General features: G+C 45.0%; 1 protein-coding gene across 2 annotated transcripts in view; it reads right to left on the bottom strand.

Annotated features, from left to right (window-relative positions):
• MCM3AP (minichromosome maintenance complex component 3 associated protein) overlaps window positions 1-15,838 on the bottom strand; it is an 80,874-nt gene that overhangs the window by 31,311 nt on the left and 33,725 nt on the right. For both annotated transcript variants that reach the window (XM_048868919.2, XM_075118204.1), the window contains 5 exons: window positions 14,811-14,995; window positions 13,550-13,650; window positions 10,243-10,374; window positions 8,087-8,200; window positions 34-186 (listed from right to left, as the gene is read on the bottom strand). In XM_048868919.2, coding sequence (XP_048724876.1) covers window positions 34-186; window positions 8,087-8,200; window positions 10,243-10,374; window positions 13,550-13,650; window positions 14,811-14,995 — 685 coding nt within the window. The remainder of the gene's footprint in view (window positions 1-33; window positions 187-8,086; window positions 8,201-10,242; window positions 10,375-13,549; window positions 13,651-14,810; window positions 14,996-15,838) is intronic.

Below are 15,838 nucleotides of genomic sequence, written 5' to 3'. Positions count from 1 at the left end.
GAACAGTGTCTGTGGTACAGTTTGACAACTCACCGCTGCAGATATTTGCAGAAACACTGGAGCTCCTGGAGGGTCTCCTTAGCACTCTGGAAAATCTCCTCTTCCAGAAACAGCTGCATTACATCAGCACAGACTTCCTCTGAGCAACGGGCAATGCGGGCTTTTCGGTCTCTTTCCAAAGCATACCTGGTGCAGAATGAAACAAAATAAGATTCCAAGGCAGAAATGCCCACTAAGCAGCACTCACGACAGTAAATGCTAAAAAGAGCTGTAGGGCAAAAGGCAGGCATTTCCAGCACAGATAAGTAGTCATTTTAAATCATTTCCCTTTCTGGAAGCCACTAGACTTCTGTAAGTTTCGCCTTTGAAAAGGAAAAGCATAGGCCTTTCTTATCTAGGGGGACAGAAGTTGTGCACACCCTGGGGGGGCGGGGGGGGATTCAAGGCCTTTACACTGGAAAGAATGCAAGTAGTAGTCTTCAAAGGGGTTTGCAGTCCCTGTTCAAGGACACATACACAAACACCACACACACATTCCCAAGTACCCATCCAGAATACTAATCATCCCCTCACACTTCCTCCACTTCTAACTCATCCTATTCTACTCCTGGCCACTGTCTTTCCAGTCAGTGATGATTTGTGGAAGAAGAGCATGGGAGATCTTCAATACACACCGTGTTCATAAAAGCGTCTCTCTCTGTACTGTGGTGAGGCTTGTTCTATAGAACACTTATTCTATAGTGTTCCTGCTAGAGCTCTCCACATACGTACAGGCAAGGACTAAGTTAATTGTTGGTGCTTAATGGACAATGCACCAATTGCACTCCTGGAAATTAACCTCTAATCCCCTGGTGAGATGCATAATGGTACCAAACTCAGAAGCCCGTGCTAGCCCACTGGGGAGCCTAAGCGGGAATATTTTTTGCCTGCCCATAATAACAACAAAAAACAAATAGAGGGCCCCCTTGAGCTGCTCCGGGCCCTAAGCAATTTCTTAGTCTGCTTATGCCTAATGCCAGCACTGACCAGGCTGAACAGGGTCAGGGGTTCCAGGAAAGACAAAGGAACTCTGACATGGGTAAACTCAGAGCAGGGGACAGGGTAAGGCAGAGACTGCAAGCTCTCTCTCCTAGCCCCGAGCCTGGAACAAGTGGGACCTAAGTACAGACATGACAACTCTCTCAAATTGAGGCAACAGTTGTGATTTCTGAGTAGAATTAAGCCTTACTCATGATCTTGCTATAGAACTCTCAAATGTCAGGATTTTTTTCACCCGCAACACATTCTTAAAATAGGTTTCCAGTCAAACAGGAAAAACAACAAGTAGTCCTTGTGGCACCTGAGAAGACTAACAAATTTATCTGGGCATAAGCTTTCGTGGGCTAAAACCCACTTCATCAGATGCATGGAGTAGAAAATACAGTAGAGAGGTATAAAAACACAGCATATGAAAAGATGGGAGTTGCCTTACCAAGTGCCTTACCAAGTACTAACGAGCCAATTCAATTAAGGTGGAAGTAGGCTATTCTCAACAGTTGACAAAAAGGGAGGAAAAATCACTTTAGTAGTGCTAATGAGTTCAATGTAATCTAGGTGGTCCATTTCAAACAGTTGACAAGAAGGTGTGAGCAACAGCAGGGGGAAAAGTTAGTTTTTGTAGTGACCCATCCACTGCCAATCTTTATTCAGACCTAATTTGATGGTGTCCAGTTTGCAAATTAATTCCAGTTCTGCAGTTTCTCGTTGGAGTCTGTTTTTGAAGTTTTTCTGTTGAAGAATGGCCACTTTTAAGTCTGTTATTGAGTGTCCAGGGAGATTGAAGTGTTCTCCTACTGGGTGTTGAATGTTATAATTCTTGATGTCAGATTTGTGTTCATTTATTCTTTTGCGTAGAGGCTGTCCAGTTTGGCCAATGTACATGGCAGAGGGGCATTGCTGGCACATGATGGCATCTATCACATTGGTAGATGTGCAGGTGAACGAGCCCCTGATGGTGTGGCTGATGTGGTTAGGTCCTATGATAGTGTCCCTTGAATAGATATACAGACAGAGTTGGCAACGGGCTTTGTTGCAAGGATAGGTTCCTGGGTTAGTGTTTTTGTTGTGTGGTGTGTGGTTGCTGGTGAGTATTTGCTTCAGGTTGGGGGGCTGTCTGTAAGCGAGGACTGGCCTGTCTCCCAAGGTCTGTGAGAGTGAGGGATCATCCTTCAGGATAGGTTGCAGATCCTTGATGATGCGTTGGAGAGGTTTTAGTTGGGGGCTGAACATGACAGCTATTGGCATTCTGTTACTTTCTTTGTTAGGCCTGTCCCGTAGTAGGTGACTTCTGGGTACCCTTCTGGCTCTGTCAATCTGTTTCTTCACTTCACCAGGTGGATATTGTAGTTGTAAGAATGCTTGATAGAGATCTTGTAGGTGTTTGTCTCTGTCTGAGGGGTTGGAGCAAATGCGATTGTATCTTAGAGCTTGGTTATAGACAATGGATCATTTGACGTGATCTGCATGAAAGCTGGAGGCATGTAGGTTAGTTTAGCGGTCAGCAGGGTTCACGTATAGGGTGGTGTTTATGTGACCATCGCTTATTTGCACTGTAATGTCTAGGAAGTGGATCTCGTGTGTACTGTTCCAGGCTGAGGTTGATGGTGGGGTGGAAATTGTTGAAATCCTGATGGAATTCCTCAAGGGCCTCCTTCCCATGGGTCCAGATGATGAAGACGTCATCAGCCTAGTGTAAGTAGAGTAGGGGCGTTAGGGGACAAGAGCTGAGGAAGCGTTGTTCTAAGTCAGCTATAAAATGTTGGCATACTGTGGGGCCATGCAGGTACCCATAGCAGCCCTGCTGACTTGAAGATACAAATTGTCCCCAGATTTGAAACAGTTGTGGGTGAGGACAAAGTCACAAAGTTCAGCCACCAGGTTAGCTGTGACATTATCGGGGATTCTGTTCCTGATGACTTGTAGTCCATCTTTGTGTGGAATGTTGGTGTAGAGGGCTTCTACATCCAGAGTGGCCAGGATGGTGTTATCAGGAAGATCACCAATAGATTGTAGTTTCCTCAGGAAGTCAGTAGTGTCTCGAAGATAGCTGGGAGTGCTGGTAGCGTAGGGCCTGAGGAGGGAGTCTACATAGCCAGACAATCCTGCTGTCAGGGTGCCAATGCCTGAGATAATGGGGCTCCCAGGATTTCCAGGTTTATGGATCTTGGGTAGCAGATAGAATACCCCTGGTCAGGGTTCTAGGGGTGTGTCTGTGTGGATTTGTTCCTGTGCTGCTTCAGGGAGTTTCTTGAACAGATGGTGTAGTTTCTTTTGGCAATCCTCAGTGGGATCAGAGGGTAATGGCATATAGAATGTGGTGTCAGAGAGCTGCCTAGCAGCCTCTCGTTCATATTCCGACCTATTCATGATGACGATAGCACCTCCTCTGTCAGCCTTTTTGATTATGATGTCAGAGTTGTTTCTGAGGCTGTGGATGGCGTTGTGTTCTGCACGGCTGAGGTTATGGGGCAAGTGATGCTGCTTTTCCACAATTTCAGCCCGTGCACAGCGGCGGAAGCACTCTATGTAGAAGTCCAGTCTGTTGTTTCGACCGTCAGGAGGAGTCCACCCAGAATCCTTCTTTTTGTAGCATTAGTAGGAAGGTTTCTGTGGGTTAGTGTGCCGTTCAGTGCTGTGTTGGAAATATTTCTTGAGTCAGAGACGTTGAAAGTAGAATTCTAGGTCACTGCAGAACTGTACCATGTTCGTGGGGGTAGAGGGGCAGAAGGAGAGGAGTAATTTAGATATTTTAGAGTCCTTTTTCCTCTGTAGAGAAGCCACATGTGTGTTGTAAATGGCTTGTCTAGTTTTTGTAAAGTCCAGCCATGAGGAAGTTTGTGTGGAAGGTTGGTTTTTTGTGAGCGTTTCCAGTTTTGAGAGCTCATTCTTGATCTTCCCCTGTTTGCTGTATAGGATGTTGATCAGGTGGTTCTGCAGTTTCTTTGAGAGTGTGGGGCACAATCTCTCACCATAGTCTGTGTGGTATGTGGATTGTAATGGATTTTTTACCTTCAGTCCTTTTGGTATGATGTCCATCTGTTTGCATTTGGAAAGGAAGATGATGTCCGTCTGTATCTGCACTTTTCATGAGGTTGATGGACTTCCACTTAGTTACGCCCCCACAAACAAAGGAATGTAGTTTCTCTACTGGCAGTTAATCCCAAAGTACTTTGAAAGACAATGAAAATTCATTTACATATCAGAAAGCTCATGCTCAAATAAATGGGTTAGTCTCTAAGGTGCCACAAGTACTCCTTTTCTTTTTGCGAAGACAGACTAACACGGCTGTTACTCTGAAAGCTATCAAGCTAACAAGTGGAGGTGTGGGGAGAGACAGTGTAACTACACCCCAGCAGGGAAGAGAAACTTCATCTGAGGCATAAAGAAGGGGGCGGGGAGCCAAACCTCAAATAAGCAACTGAATTAATTGGAAAAAAAAATCCCCACGTTTGAGAATTCTAAAAATGAGGCTTAATCTTACATAGGGCTTGTCTACACTACACAGCTTTTAGCAACAAGACTGTGTCGACAAAAGACAAAACTTTTGTTGACAACGTTGCAGTGTAGACAAGCCCTTAGAAATCCTGTTAGCCGCCAGGGGCGTGGCTGGGGCTACGGCTGTCAGCCCTGGGCAACTGCTCCCCTGCCAGCCTTGGAAGTGGGAGACGGGACCCCACAGCAGCTCCCCCAGGCCTGGGAAGGGTGAAGAACCCTAAGGTGCAGAAGAGAGGCTGGGAGGGCTAAACTATGGCATGGCAGCTGCAGCAGGGCTGAAGTGAGGAGGGCGAGGGCTGAATTAATGGTAGGTTCTGGACAGATGGGGTGAGTGCTGGGAGGGTGAATTGATGGGGTGGTGATGACAGGGTTGGGTGACTGAACTGAGGATGGGGCTGAACTGAGAGGGATGGAGTGGGGGGACAGGATTAATTGCTAGGCAGGAGTTGGGCAGATGTGGGAGTGAAAGCTCTTGCAGCAGGGCCAGACTCACCTTACCCAGTACGTGTGGGAGAGTGGTTAACACGACTGTTACATGCACACACCCTGGGGACGGCCAGGGGGAGTTCAAAAACCAAGAAACACAGTATGCTCTTTCTTTACAATGTCATGATTTTGGGGGGCCCAACTCATGATTTTTGATCTCTTGAAGTTGACAACACTAACTACATGTGGGGGAAATGCTAGGGTTTAGGTAAGACTTTCTGTGGAGACAGTAAATAAGGAAGTGTTATTTACTCTCTCTCATCACACAAGAACTAGAGGTCACCAATGAAATTAACAGGCAGCAGGTTTAAAACAAATAAAAGGAAGTATTTCTTCACACAACGCACAGTCAACCTGTGGAACTCCTTGCCAGAGGATGTTGTGAAAGCCAAGACACCAACAGGATTCAAAAAAGAACTAGATAAATTCATGGAGGATAGGTCCATCAAATGGCTAGTAGCCAGGATGGGCAGAGATCGTGTCCCTAACCTCTGCTTGTCAGAAGCTGGGAATGGGCGACGGGATGGATCACTTGATGACTACCTGTTGTGTTCATCCCCCCGAGGCACTGGGCATTGGCCACTGTCAGAAGATAGGATACTCGTCGAGATGGACCTTTGGTCTGACCCCATGTTGCCGTTCTTATGTTCTTAAGACAACATGCGGCCTTTTGTTGTTTTAACTCTCTTGTCTCAGCTTGTGATGGTCCTTTGGATAAATACATACTTTGTTTTGAAGAAGCTGTTTGATGTCCCTGCACTTTCTTTCTGATCACAGGGTTCCAAAGGGAAGTCTACAGCAGGGGCCAAAACCTAGATGGTTGGTAAACAGGGGTACTGTGACCTGGGGAGCTGGTCTAAGGGGTGGGACAAATTGTGGAATTCCATCCTGAGACAAGTACACAGGGCTATCCTTTGGAAGGGATGTGCAGGGAGAGACAGAGCAACGGACCAAAGGTACAGCTTGCCCTGAATCATGACCGAGTTTCATGGTGTAACAGTTAGATCTAGCCAAAGCTACTGCTTCTTTATTGGACAGAGGGACTGCTGTTGACAGATATGAGACATTCCAAATTTACTAGGTGCTGAACGTGCTTTTTCCTCTGGTGCATGGCCATCCTTTGTCTCCCTGTGCCCTCACCCCACTCTTCCCTTCTACAGAGGTTTAACTTCAGGTGTAATTATATACATCACAAAAATGCAGACCAGAAGCAACAGTACAGCTTTGCATATGGGTTTGCTTTGAGACTGCTACTGAACAATCTAGTTGCCTTCTATGATGAGATAACTGGCTCTGTGGATGAGGGGAAAGCAGTGGACGTGTTCCTTGACTTTAGCAAAGCTTTTGACACCGTCTCCCACAGTATTCTTGCCAGCAACCTAAAGAAGTATGGGCTGGATGAATGGACTGTAAGGTGGATAGAAAGCTGGCTAGATCATCAGGCTCGACAGTGATCAATGGCTTCATGTCTAGTTGGCAGCCAGTATCAAGTGGAGTGCCCCAAGGGTCGGTTCTCAGGCCGGTTTTGTTTAATATCTTCATAAATGATCGGGAGGATGGGATTAATTGCACCCTCAGCAAGTTTGCAGATGACACTAAACTGGGAGGAGTGGTAGATACGCTGGAGGGCAGGGATAGGATACAGAGGGACCTAGACAAATTGGAGGATTGGGCCAAAAGAAATCTGATGAGGTTCAACAAGCACAAGTGCAGAGTCCTGCACTTAGGACGGAAGAATCCAATGCACCGCTACAGACTAGGGACCGAATGGCTAGGCAGCAGTTCTGCGGAAAAGGACCCAGGGGTCACAGTGGACGACAAGCTGGATAGGAGTCAACAGTGTGCCCTTGTTGCCAAGAAGGCCAATGGCATTTTGGGATGTATACGTAGGGGCATTGCCAGCAGATTGAGGGACGTGATCGTTCCCCTCTATTCGACATTGGTGAGGCCTCATCTGGAGTACTGTGTCCAGTTTTGGGCCCCACACTACAAGAAGGATGTGGAAAAATTGGAAAACATCCAGCGGAGGGCAACAAAAAAGATTAGGGGGCTGGAACACATGATTTATGAGGAGAGGCTGAGGGAACTGCGATTGTTTAGTCTGTGGAAGAGAAGAATGAGGGGGGATTTGATAGCTGCTTTCAACTACCTGAAAGGGGGTTCCAAAGAGGATGGCTCTAGACTGTTCTCAGTGGGAGCTGATGACAGAACAAGGAGTAATGGTCTCAAGTTGCAGTGGGAGAGGTTTAGGTTGGATATTAGGAAAAACTTATTCACGAGGAGGGTGGTGAAACACTGGAATGCGTTACCTAGGGAGGTGGTGGAATCTCCTTCCTTATAAGTTTTTAAGGTCAGGCTTGACAAAGCCCTGGCTGGGATGATGTAGTCAGGGATCGGTTGTGCTTTGAGCCGGGGTTGGATTAGATGACCTCCTGAGGTCCCTTCCAACCCTGATATTCTATGATCTTCTATGAACCACAAGGGGAAGCAAGAAGCAAAGCTCCTTGAGGAGCTAGTCCACTAGTGAAGAACAGAGGGTCAGTGCAGCAGCAGCAAGGGGCAGAACACCTATGAGGGTAGCGCCTACCTTTGCAGATCTAAGAGGCTCCCTCTTCCTGGATCAATTAACACTCTGGAGAAAGGAAACCCATATCAAAGATTTGACGTCCTACCCCAAAGTTAAAGGTTTGAAAGTTAACAATATACAATACTAAAAAAATATTCCGGCCTTCCTTATACATCATTAAATAGTAAAAAAAGGGATGAGTCCATGTTTTCCTTACTCCTTTGCAGGTAATGTTTCATACAATAGATTTTTTTGCCTGGTTTTTCAAAACCTACTGATGAAAATGTAGAAAGTAAATTGTGCATAGTGAATTGTTTGAAAATTTAACCAAATGATGTTCTTTGCAATGGTTCCATTCACCCTGTACTGGTCCAACAAAAGGAGCAGCGAGACGTCCACCACTGCTTGCCAGAGTCTTACTTTCCCAGGAAAGTAGTTTACAATGCAGGCATTGTGTTATAGAACATACTGTACACCCTACATAGCTAATGTTGCACTTACTTTAATTCACTAGCTGAAGTCTCTTGAACACCTTCCTTTATTACTTCTTCTGTCAGCTCTGCACCCAGTGAATGGCTCAACTGTTTTATCAACCTCTCTCTTTCCTGCTTCTGCCTAAAGGATGGAAACAAATTACACACAAATAAGGACTGGCAAAACCTGTCTGATGATCTGTAACACATACATGCCATATCAACACCACAGATAATTTTGAGACAGAATAATTAACCTCCATATTGGGCTAGTCTAATTTTTCATGTTTCTCTTTCTAAAAGTAGCAGAGGCAAATGTTTTGCAGCACGACCAGCTTTGCAGGGGGTGAGGCCCGTCCCCCCCACCAACTGATCAAGGAACTGCTTCTTACAATACTCAAATGGGAGATAACTCCTAAGCCACTGCCAGGGCAGCTGGCACTGTGAGAGATGAGGGGTTGCCACCCTTTTCACCCCCTAGAAGCCAGAAGGGAGGAGGAAGTGGCAGGACTAGAGCCCAGTTTCACACTCAGAAGTTTTGGGGTGCAGTGGTATGTGGGGGCACATGAGAACTCCCACTGCATATCCACTTAGTGTGATCTATAGGCAGGAGACGTATGGTACATGGAACAAGGAGAAACTCCTCTGCAATGTTTTATGAATGCTGTGTGTTGGTTTCTTTATGGGGAACACTTACACAAATGTATGAAACAAAATCATTGAGAGATAACTGTAGATACATTATCCAGAAAAGGAGTGCCAAAACGTCCCTAGGTACTTGGCAAAACCTTTGCTCTGTTATTTGTTCCAAGGGCGGAAAGATAGCCTGAGAGTGGTTGTATCTGCTACATGGCAGACAATAAGCTAACTCAATCCTGTGAAGTTTTACACATCTCCAGAAAGGAAGACTGTTGCCAGTGTTTAACAGACAAGACAGTGAATCTGTTGCTGGAAGTCTATCTGCAACCTCCTCCCTCAGCAAGATGCCTAGGGGTCGCAGGTCAAATAAAGGGACTTTGAAATAGATAAAAGACTGCCTGCAAATTCAGAGGGAGACACTGACTGAGGCTCAGGTTGAGAGGCAGAAACTGCAGGAGTGTGTTGCTCTGTCCTGCCTCAAGGCTGGGAGGGGAGGGACGGGGGTGTGTATACGTCTGGGACAAGTGGGACCACCTAAACTTCCAAGGAAGGTTTAGGTAAGATAATATGAAGATAGGCCTTTTGTTCTTTTAACCCCGTCCTCTGTTTATTTAATTCCTATGGATAAATATTACGTTTAAAAAAAAAGGCTATTCTCTGTCACTGCATTTTCATAGCGGTCACAGGCTCCCACCGGAAAGTCAACAGCAGGTGCCAAACACAGCTGGGCCTGCTGAGTGAACACAGCTGGTGAGCAGGGGTGCTGTGACCTGTGGACCCAGTCTAAGATTAGGGTGAAGTGCAGAGTTCCCTGCTTAGCTCTGTCACTTGGAAGGGCTGCGCATGGAATGAACAAGTGAGAGGGCAAAGGTACAGCTCACCCTGTGCCATAGCAGCCATATTCTTAACACAGGTGTCATTATTAAGTATTGCTCTGATTTAATCAGTTTTCAAAAGAGACACAATAAAACAATATTTTTAAAAGATCATTTTACAATTTACAGCTAAAATATATTAGAGAATAGTTAAATAAAGAAGAGAAAAAACACACTCCTAGGTAAATTTAGACCTTTTAACAGAAAGAAGCCATCTGACTGACGACTATCCTGGGGCTTGATTAATGCTGACAACCTCAAAGTAAGGGTGAGTTCTAGGGATGTAAAAGGTTAACCAGTAAGCATTAGGCTTACCAGTTAACCAAAGTTAACCGTTAATCCCAGCGGCCCCACGTCGGGCCAGAGGGAGGGACCCCAGCCCCAACCGTGCCAGCAGGACCCCAGCCCCGGCCACGCCAAACCGGACCCCGGCCCCGGCCACACAGAGCTGGACCCCAGCTGCTGTCATGCCAGCCCACCTCCCCCAGCTACCTCAGTTACGGTTAACCTGTTAAAAGAAATAATTGGAATCGTTTAACCAGTTAACTTTTTTAACCAATATTTACATCCCTAGTGAGTACACCCATTACCAGTTCATTGAACCATCCAGTCCCTCAAGTTTTCACCTGATCTTACATTTACTACATCTATAAGAAACGAGACTACTCACTTCTCTTCTTCTGCTCTGCGTTTTTCCTCTTTGACTCGCTCTCTTTCGGCGCTGACTACATCTGTTGCAACTTGCCTGAGAATCTCCGTCATTACTTCGGTCAAGAGTTCCTCTCTGGTGGCATCAGAGGTACTGCATGAAGAAAGGCAGCGGTTTTGTGTTTTTCTTTTCCTTTAACGACACACTCCAGCTCAGACCCATTTTTGTTTCCTAACTCTATTTAAATCAGACATATCAAACACGGCTCTGATAGCCAAGGCTACCCACTCAATAGGAAGGATGAGTGGGCTGACTGCCCATCCACGACTACTGAGGCAACTCACTGATCAAAATTCTTGGCACTCAAACAGCTTGCCAGATACATTCCTGGCTACTCCATATCAGCTCCAATTTATAACTTGCCAGCCCACAATAACAAGGGTGGGAAGAAGTAAGAACGAGTGGATTTTCTGTAATAAGATGACCATTTATCGTAAGAAAATGTCTCTCTTTCACCCTTACGGATCTCATTATAGTGGAGCTGAGGCTCTGCTTTAATTAAGGTTGAGTGACTGTTTAAAAGATAACACTGTTGTAAGTGCTCTAAAACCCACATGCTTGTCTTGGATTATGTTGTGCCTCATTAAAATACAGGGTAGAGTTAGTGGTCCAAATTTTGGAATCATTTGAGCAAGGGATTCCTGTGATACAGCTATGACCCTAAGAGTACCCTAACGAGAGACGACATACTATTGTCATGATATTTAGCCAACAGGTGGCATTGTAATATGTCACTGGAAACTAATAACTCACAGGTCATTAATATTCTTGAATGATGTATGTGCAGTTAACCCACACAGAACTTCACAGATGTGCTGGAAATGTGACTAAAATGTGTTTAAACCAGTCATGTCAGGGGGAATTGAGAGAAGTTTTCTCCAGACAAAGGAAAGAGGCCAACATCTCAAGTGAGATATGGCTGCAGAAAAAGATCATTTTCAAAAACTCCCCACAGGGGAGGAACTAGCCTGCAGCCTACTCCACACAGCAAAGCATCTACACCCAGCAGGGAAAAGGAACTTTACCCAGGGAGACCTTTCAGAATAATACATTTCAGAGGTTTACTGGTCTATAAAAAGAGAGGAAGAGAACCCCTAAGTTATTTTTCACCTCAGGAGACAAAGGAACTGAGCACTTTGAGCTCTGTGAAGGGTCCTGGCTAAAAAACTGATCAGTCATGCTGGAAGAAAGGAGTGGTGAGAGGGAATGTCTTTGAACAAAGGACTCTAATTTGTTAAGTTATAGAGAAGTCTTAGAAGTGTATTCTTATTTTTGTTTATTTGTAACCATTTCTATCTTTATTCCCTCTACCTGATATAATTTAAACTGTCCTGCTATTAATACACTTACTTTACTTCTACTATAAACCAGCTCAGTGCTTTGACTGAAACAGCATGTTTGTTCACTCCAGTTAAGGTAATAGGCTGCTTGGCACAGTCTCTTTAAAGGAGCAGCAACCCTGATAAGGTTTTGTGGGTGCTACAATAAGAGGGGCTGAGCACTACAGAAAGACGTCTCTGAGGAACTCAAGAATTGGGCTTCACTGATGGCTACCTGCTAGGCATGGTCTGGATTGGCAGAGTGCTGAAGAGTTGGCTGGCAAGCAGAGAGGCTGGTGTGTCAGGGAGCTGACACATCGCTCAGCAGAAGCAAAGCTCTCACTTACTGAGGCTGAGAGGGGTGATCCAGTGGCTCACAGTTCTGAGAACCCCAGCAGATTGTCACAACAGCCTCTCTAAAAAGGCACATGTTTACAAAATCACCTGCTTCTGCTAATATTTTTCCCACACCTGGTGATCAAACTGTCACTCTGACCCTCCCCAAGCTGATCTCACCCACTCAGAACTGATAGCAGCTCGTGCACGGTACCTGCTGCCCTTTGGGAGAGCAATACGGAAACCCTATCAAAGTTCACTGTCCCAGCATGGACTGACCCGGACAGACAAACCAAAAGGTGAAATGGGCACGTGCAGCAAGACGACTAGTGCTCTGCTTGCAGGCTGGCTGGTGACCCAGTAAGCGGGTGGTTAAAGCTGACACGCTATGGCCTTTGAACCTGAGCTCTGGCCCAGTCACTGAGGGGACAGCCCTTCCCTAGGTAATGACACTGAGTAGCGTCAGAGATAATTCAAACACTGTTTTTGAAAACCTAGCTTGATTAATAGAACTTTGATGAAGACCTGGGTTTCCAAAAAGTGCAGTTCTTCTGTGATTCCTCAACAAATAAGGGCTCATCAAAGGGACCTTTGCTCGCTGGGAAGCACTGACAGAACAGAATTGTAAGGGGGATGGGGGAAGCTGGGCATCTTCCCTGCCAACAACATATTTTGGGGGGAGAGTAGTGGGCAACATAGTTCCCCTTCAGCCAGACCGCGGCCACAGGGGTGAGTGCTGGTGCCTGTTAAATTACTGATTTGCCTTGGGGTTGCAGCATGGACCCTTCCAAATGTCTTTCCCTACTTCCCATGGTTCTCAGCAGTAGAAAGGAGGACGAGAAAGAAGGGAAGGAATGCTGACGAATTCGCCAAGGTCCACAGCATTCACTATCAGATCAAAGCAGAACCAGCACATTGAGCTACTTCTGAGGCCATAGAAAGAGCAGATTGGAGCTGAAACCTAGTAGCCTGGACTATGTAGGAAAGTTGTTTGGCAACCAAGAGTTTTGATCAATGAGATGCCTCTGTTGCCCTGGATGGATGGAGTTAACCCAATAGTCCTTTCCAGACTAGTGGACTGACTGCATATGGTTTTCACCCAGCCTAATCACTTAGAATCATAGAATATCAGAGTTGGAAGGGACCTCAGGAGATCATCTTGTCCAACCCCCTGCTCAAAGCAGGACCAATCCTCAATTTTTGCCCCAGATCCCTAAATGGCCCCCTCAAGGATTGAACTCACAACCCTGGGTTTAGCAGGCCAATGCTCAAACCACTGAGCTATCCCTCCTTGGACCTTAGAACTACCACAGTCTACTGTCTGGAAGGACTATAAAGGTGCTTTTTTATTTTTAAATATATACACAAGATACATTTCAGGACAGAAAGTGTCATTTTAAGCATGGGGAGGGAACCAATGCTGGCCCTATCAATCCTGACATTGTCACTTTAAATAAAAATAAAACGAAAATATCCTGCCACTTGGACACCTCGCCCTCCCCAATATAAATGACAGTTTGCTGTCTTCACACTAGTTGCTAGAAAGGCAAAGTGACACCTAGATAGTGACAGGCCCCTGAAATGTCAACAATAGTAATAATAATTGCCTTTACCACATAGCCGCAGTCACGTAAGCTGCTCCTGTCTTGCCGATTTCTCTGCACTCTCCTTTGAGAACTTCATGCACCAGGCCCTCCAACACTTCTGTAATGTCCTAAAAAGATACATCCAGGAGGAAATAGTGAGAATGAGTGCTTAACATGTATATAGGATTGCACAAAGGTGTCATTTGGGGGAAGGAATCTTTAGAACTGGTGAATTATGTGGCTGGAAGTTAGAAAACCTATCGTTTTACTGGTAAACAGAGCAAACAATCTGGAAGTCAAAACAATATGGAACCCCACTATGCCATTTTCTTCAGTTACTATCAAAATAATAGAAGTGTAAAACATTAACCCCACCAAAAAAGAAAAGCAACTCCTGAATTAAACCTGCAAAAAAGAGAGTATAAAACATAAGGAATGGATTTTTCTTAATATTTCAAACGTTTAATATTTTCATGTATGACAAATTTTTCTCCAAGGGGTACAGTTTCAATGGCAAATATTAATAAAATGAATCTAATTTAATTAAATAGTTACTTTCATTTCAATGGACTCATCTTACCCTTCACTGAAATGCAGCCACCTCTGAGGTGGAACACAGCAGCAACAGGACTATACCAAGCAGCTTTACACAACAGTTTAGGATACTCATTGAAGAATGCCACCAAATCCAATTAAAACTACAGGAGGAAGTGAGGGCAAATAGCACAGAATCACCCAAACTGGTATGTGTCCATGACTCAAAGTCAACACCGCTACTCTTGTGAAAAGGACCTCTGTTTTAGGTCTCATTTAAAAGATGACACACTGCTATTCTGGGGACTGGTTTAGTACTTGACTCACTAAAAGAAAGTGCCACCTGCTGAATCTCAGTAAGTAGTTTTTGCACCATCGTAAGTTTTCATTGGAGGTCTCCCATCTAAACACTGACCATACGAAATCTTGCTTAGCCAGAGAGATTTGTCAAGGTCATAGTAGTAGGTGACATTGTCAGCATGTCTCATCAGACATTCAGCTCCCATTAATAACTGGAGCCAAGTTTTCCCAAATGCCACAATGAAACTGTACCCAAGTTTCTCTTGGTTTGGGATAACAATTATCTGGAGCAGCTGACTTTCTCTGGTCTCTATTATCTTAACACAAAGATTCAGAAACAGGAAAGGAATTGTCTAACTCCAATACTGACTATTCTGTAACAAAAGGGCAACTGAAATAATCTTCAATATGCATTTCCGCAGCGCTCGCGACTCCCAGGAGCCGGGTCTCTTACCGTGTCTGTGTACGGAGGCTGAGGTTTCGAAGGTGGAAGCTCAGGCTGCACGATCGGCTGAAAGGGGGACTGTGCTGCAGGAGGCACTGGTGGATGAGGTAACAGCGAAGGCAATGGCTGAGCTGGAGGCTGGACTTGTACCACTGTCCCTTCGGACTCCACGCCTCTCTCTTCTAGCCTTCCTTCTGCAGGAAAACATCCAGCCATTCACAGGAAGTAAAACAGCAGCCGTCTGCATAACTTTTAACTGAGCGAAGTAATTCTTTTCAAAAGTTGGCTTGTTTGATAAATCGCAGTGTCATAAAAATGAGCTCCTATGAAGGCTCAATGCACTGTAATTAACAGTAGACATTCTCGTTTGCATCAGATTACACACTAAATTAATGGGGAATTTATTTATGATACAAAGACTATTTTAAGGACTAGGGAGGAATGAGCTTGGCACTTACACGAGCACCCTTCCTTCTCCTACACACACTAAACACACAGCCTGTTTTAAGTAGTTACGGTTAATCAGTGTGATATTTTTGTATTTTGTCTGTCTGATACAGCAAAAGCGTAAACCCAAAATATTTATTCACTTTAGAACTGGGCAAATAATTGTAACATTTATTCAACAAACTGGGCCTCATTTTCTATTTGCAACTTGTCTGCAAGGAGTTCATTACATTCTTGAACCAATTCTCAGTTTATCAATCATTCACAAGCATTTAGCTGCACGTGCTCAGGATTCAAGGTTCTACTTTTGCTGGTTAGTTTCTGACTGGCAACAAGGTGTGGTTTCTACTCCCTGACTGGCTGAGTGAAACGTTTTAGAATCAGGTTTCACTACAAACACTCATGGTGGGGAGCTCAAAATTTGATTTCCATTAATACATTTGCTGCTTTGATGACACTCTTGCCACAAAGCTTGTTTGCTAGAATACACCGGGAAAGCAGCCACTGAAGCAAGTTGTGGTTTCTATTTCATTGAATATCCATGCAAAGTTCACACAGCTCGACGACAAGTAAATTGGGAAAAACCAACA

The sequence above is a fragment of the Caretta caretta genome, chromosome 11 (genome assembly GCF_965140235.1).
Source record: "Caretta caretta isolate rCarCar2 chromosome 11, rCarCar1.hap1, whole genome shotgun sequence".
NCBI classification, from domain to species: Eukaryota; Metazoa; Chordata; order Testudines; family Cheloniidae; genus Caretta; species Caretta caretta.
Note: the sequence above shows the minus strand (reverse complement) of the source record. Positions and strands in the feature narration are given on the sequence as shown.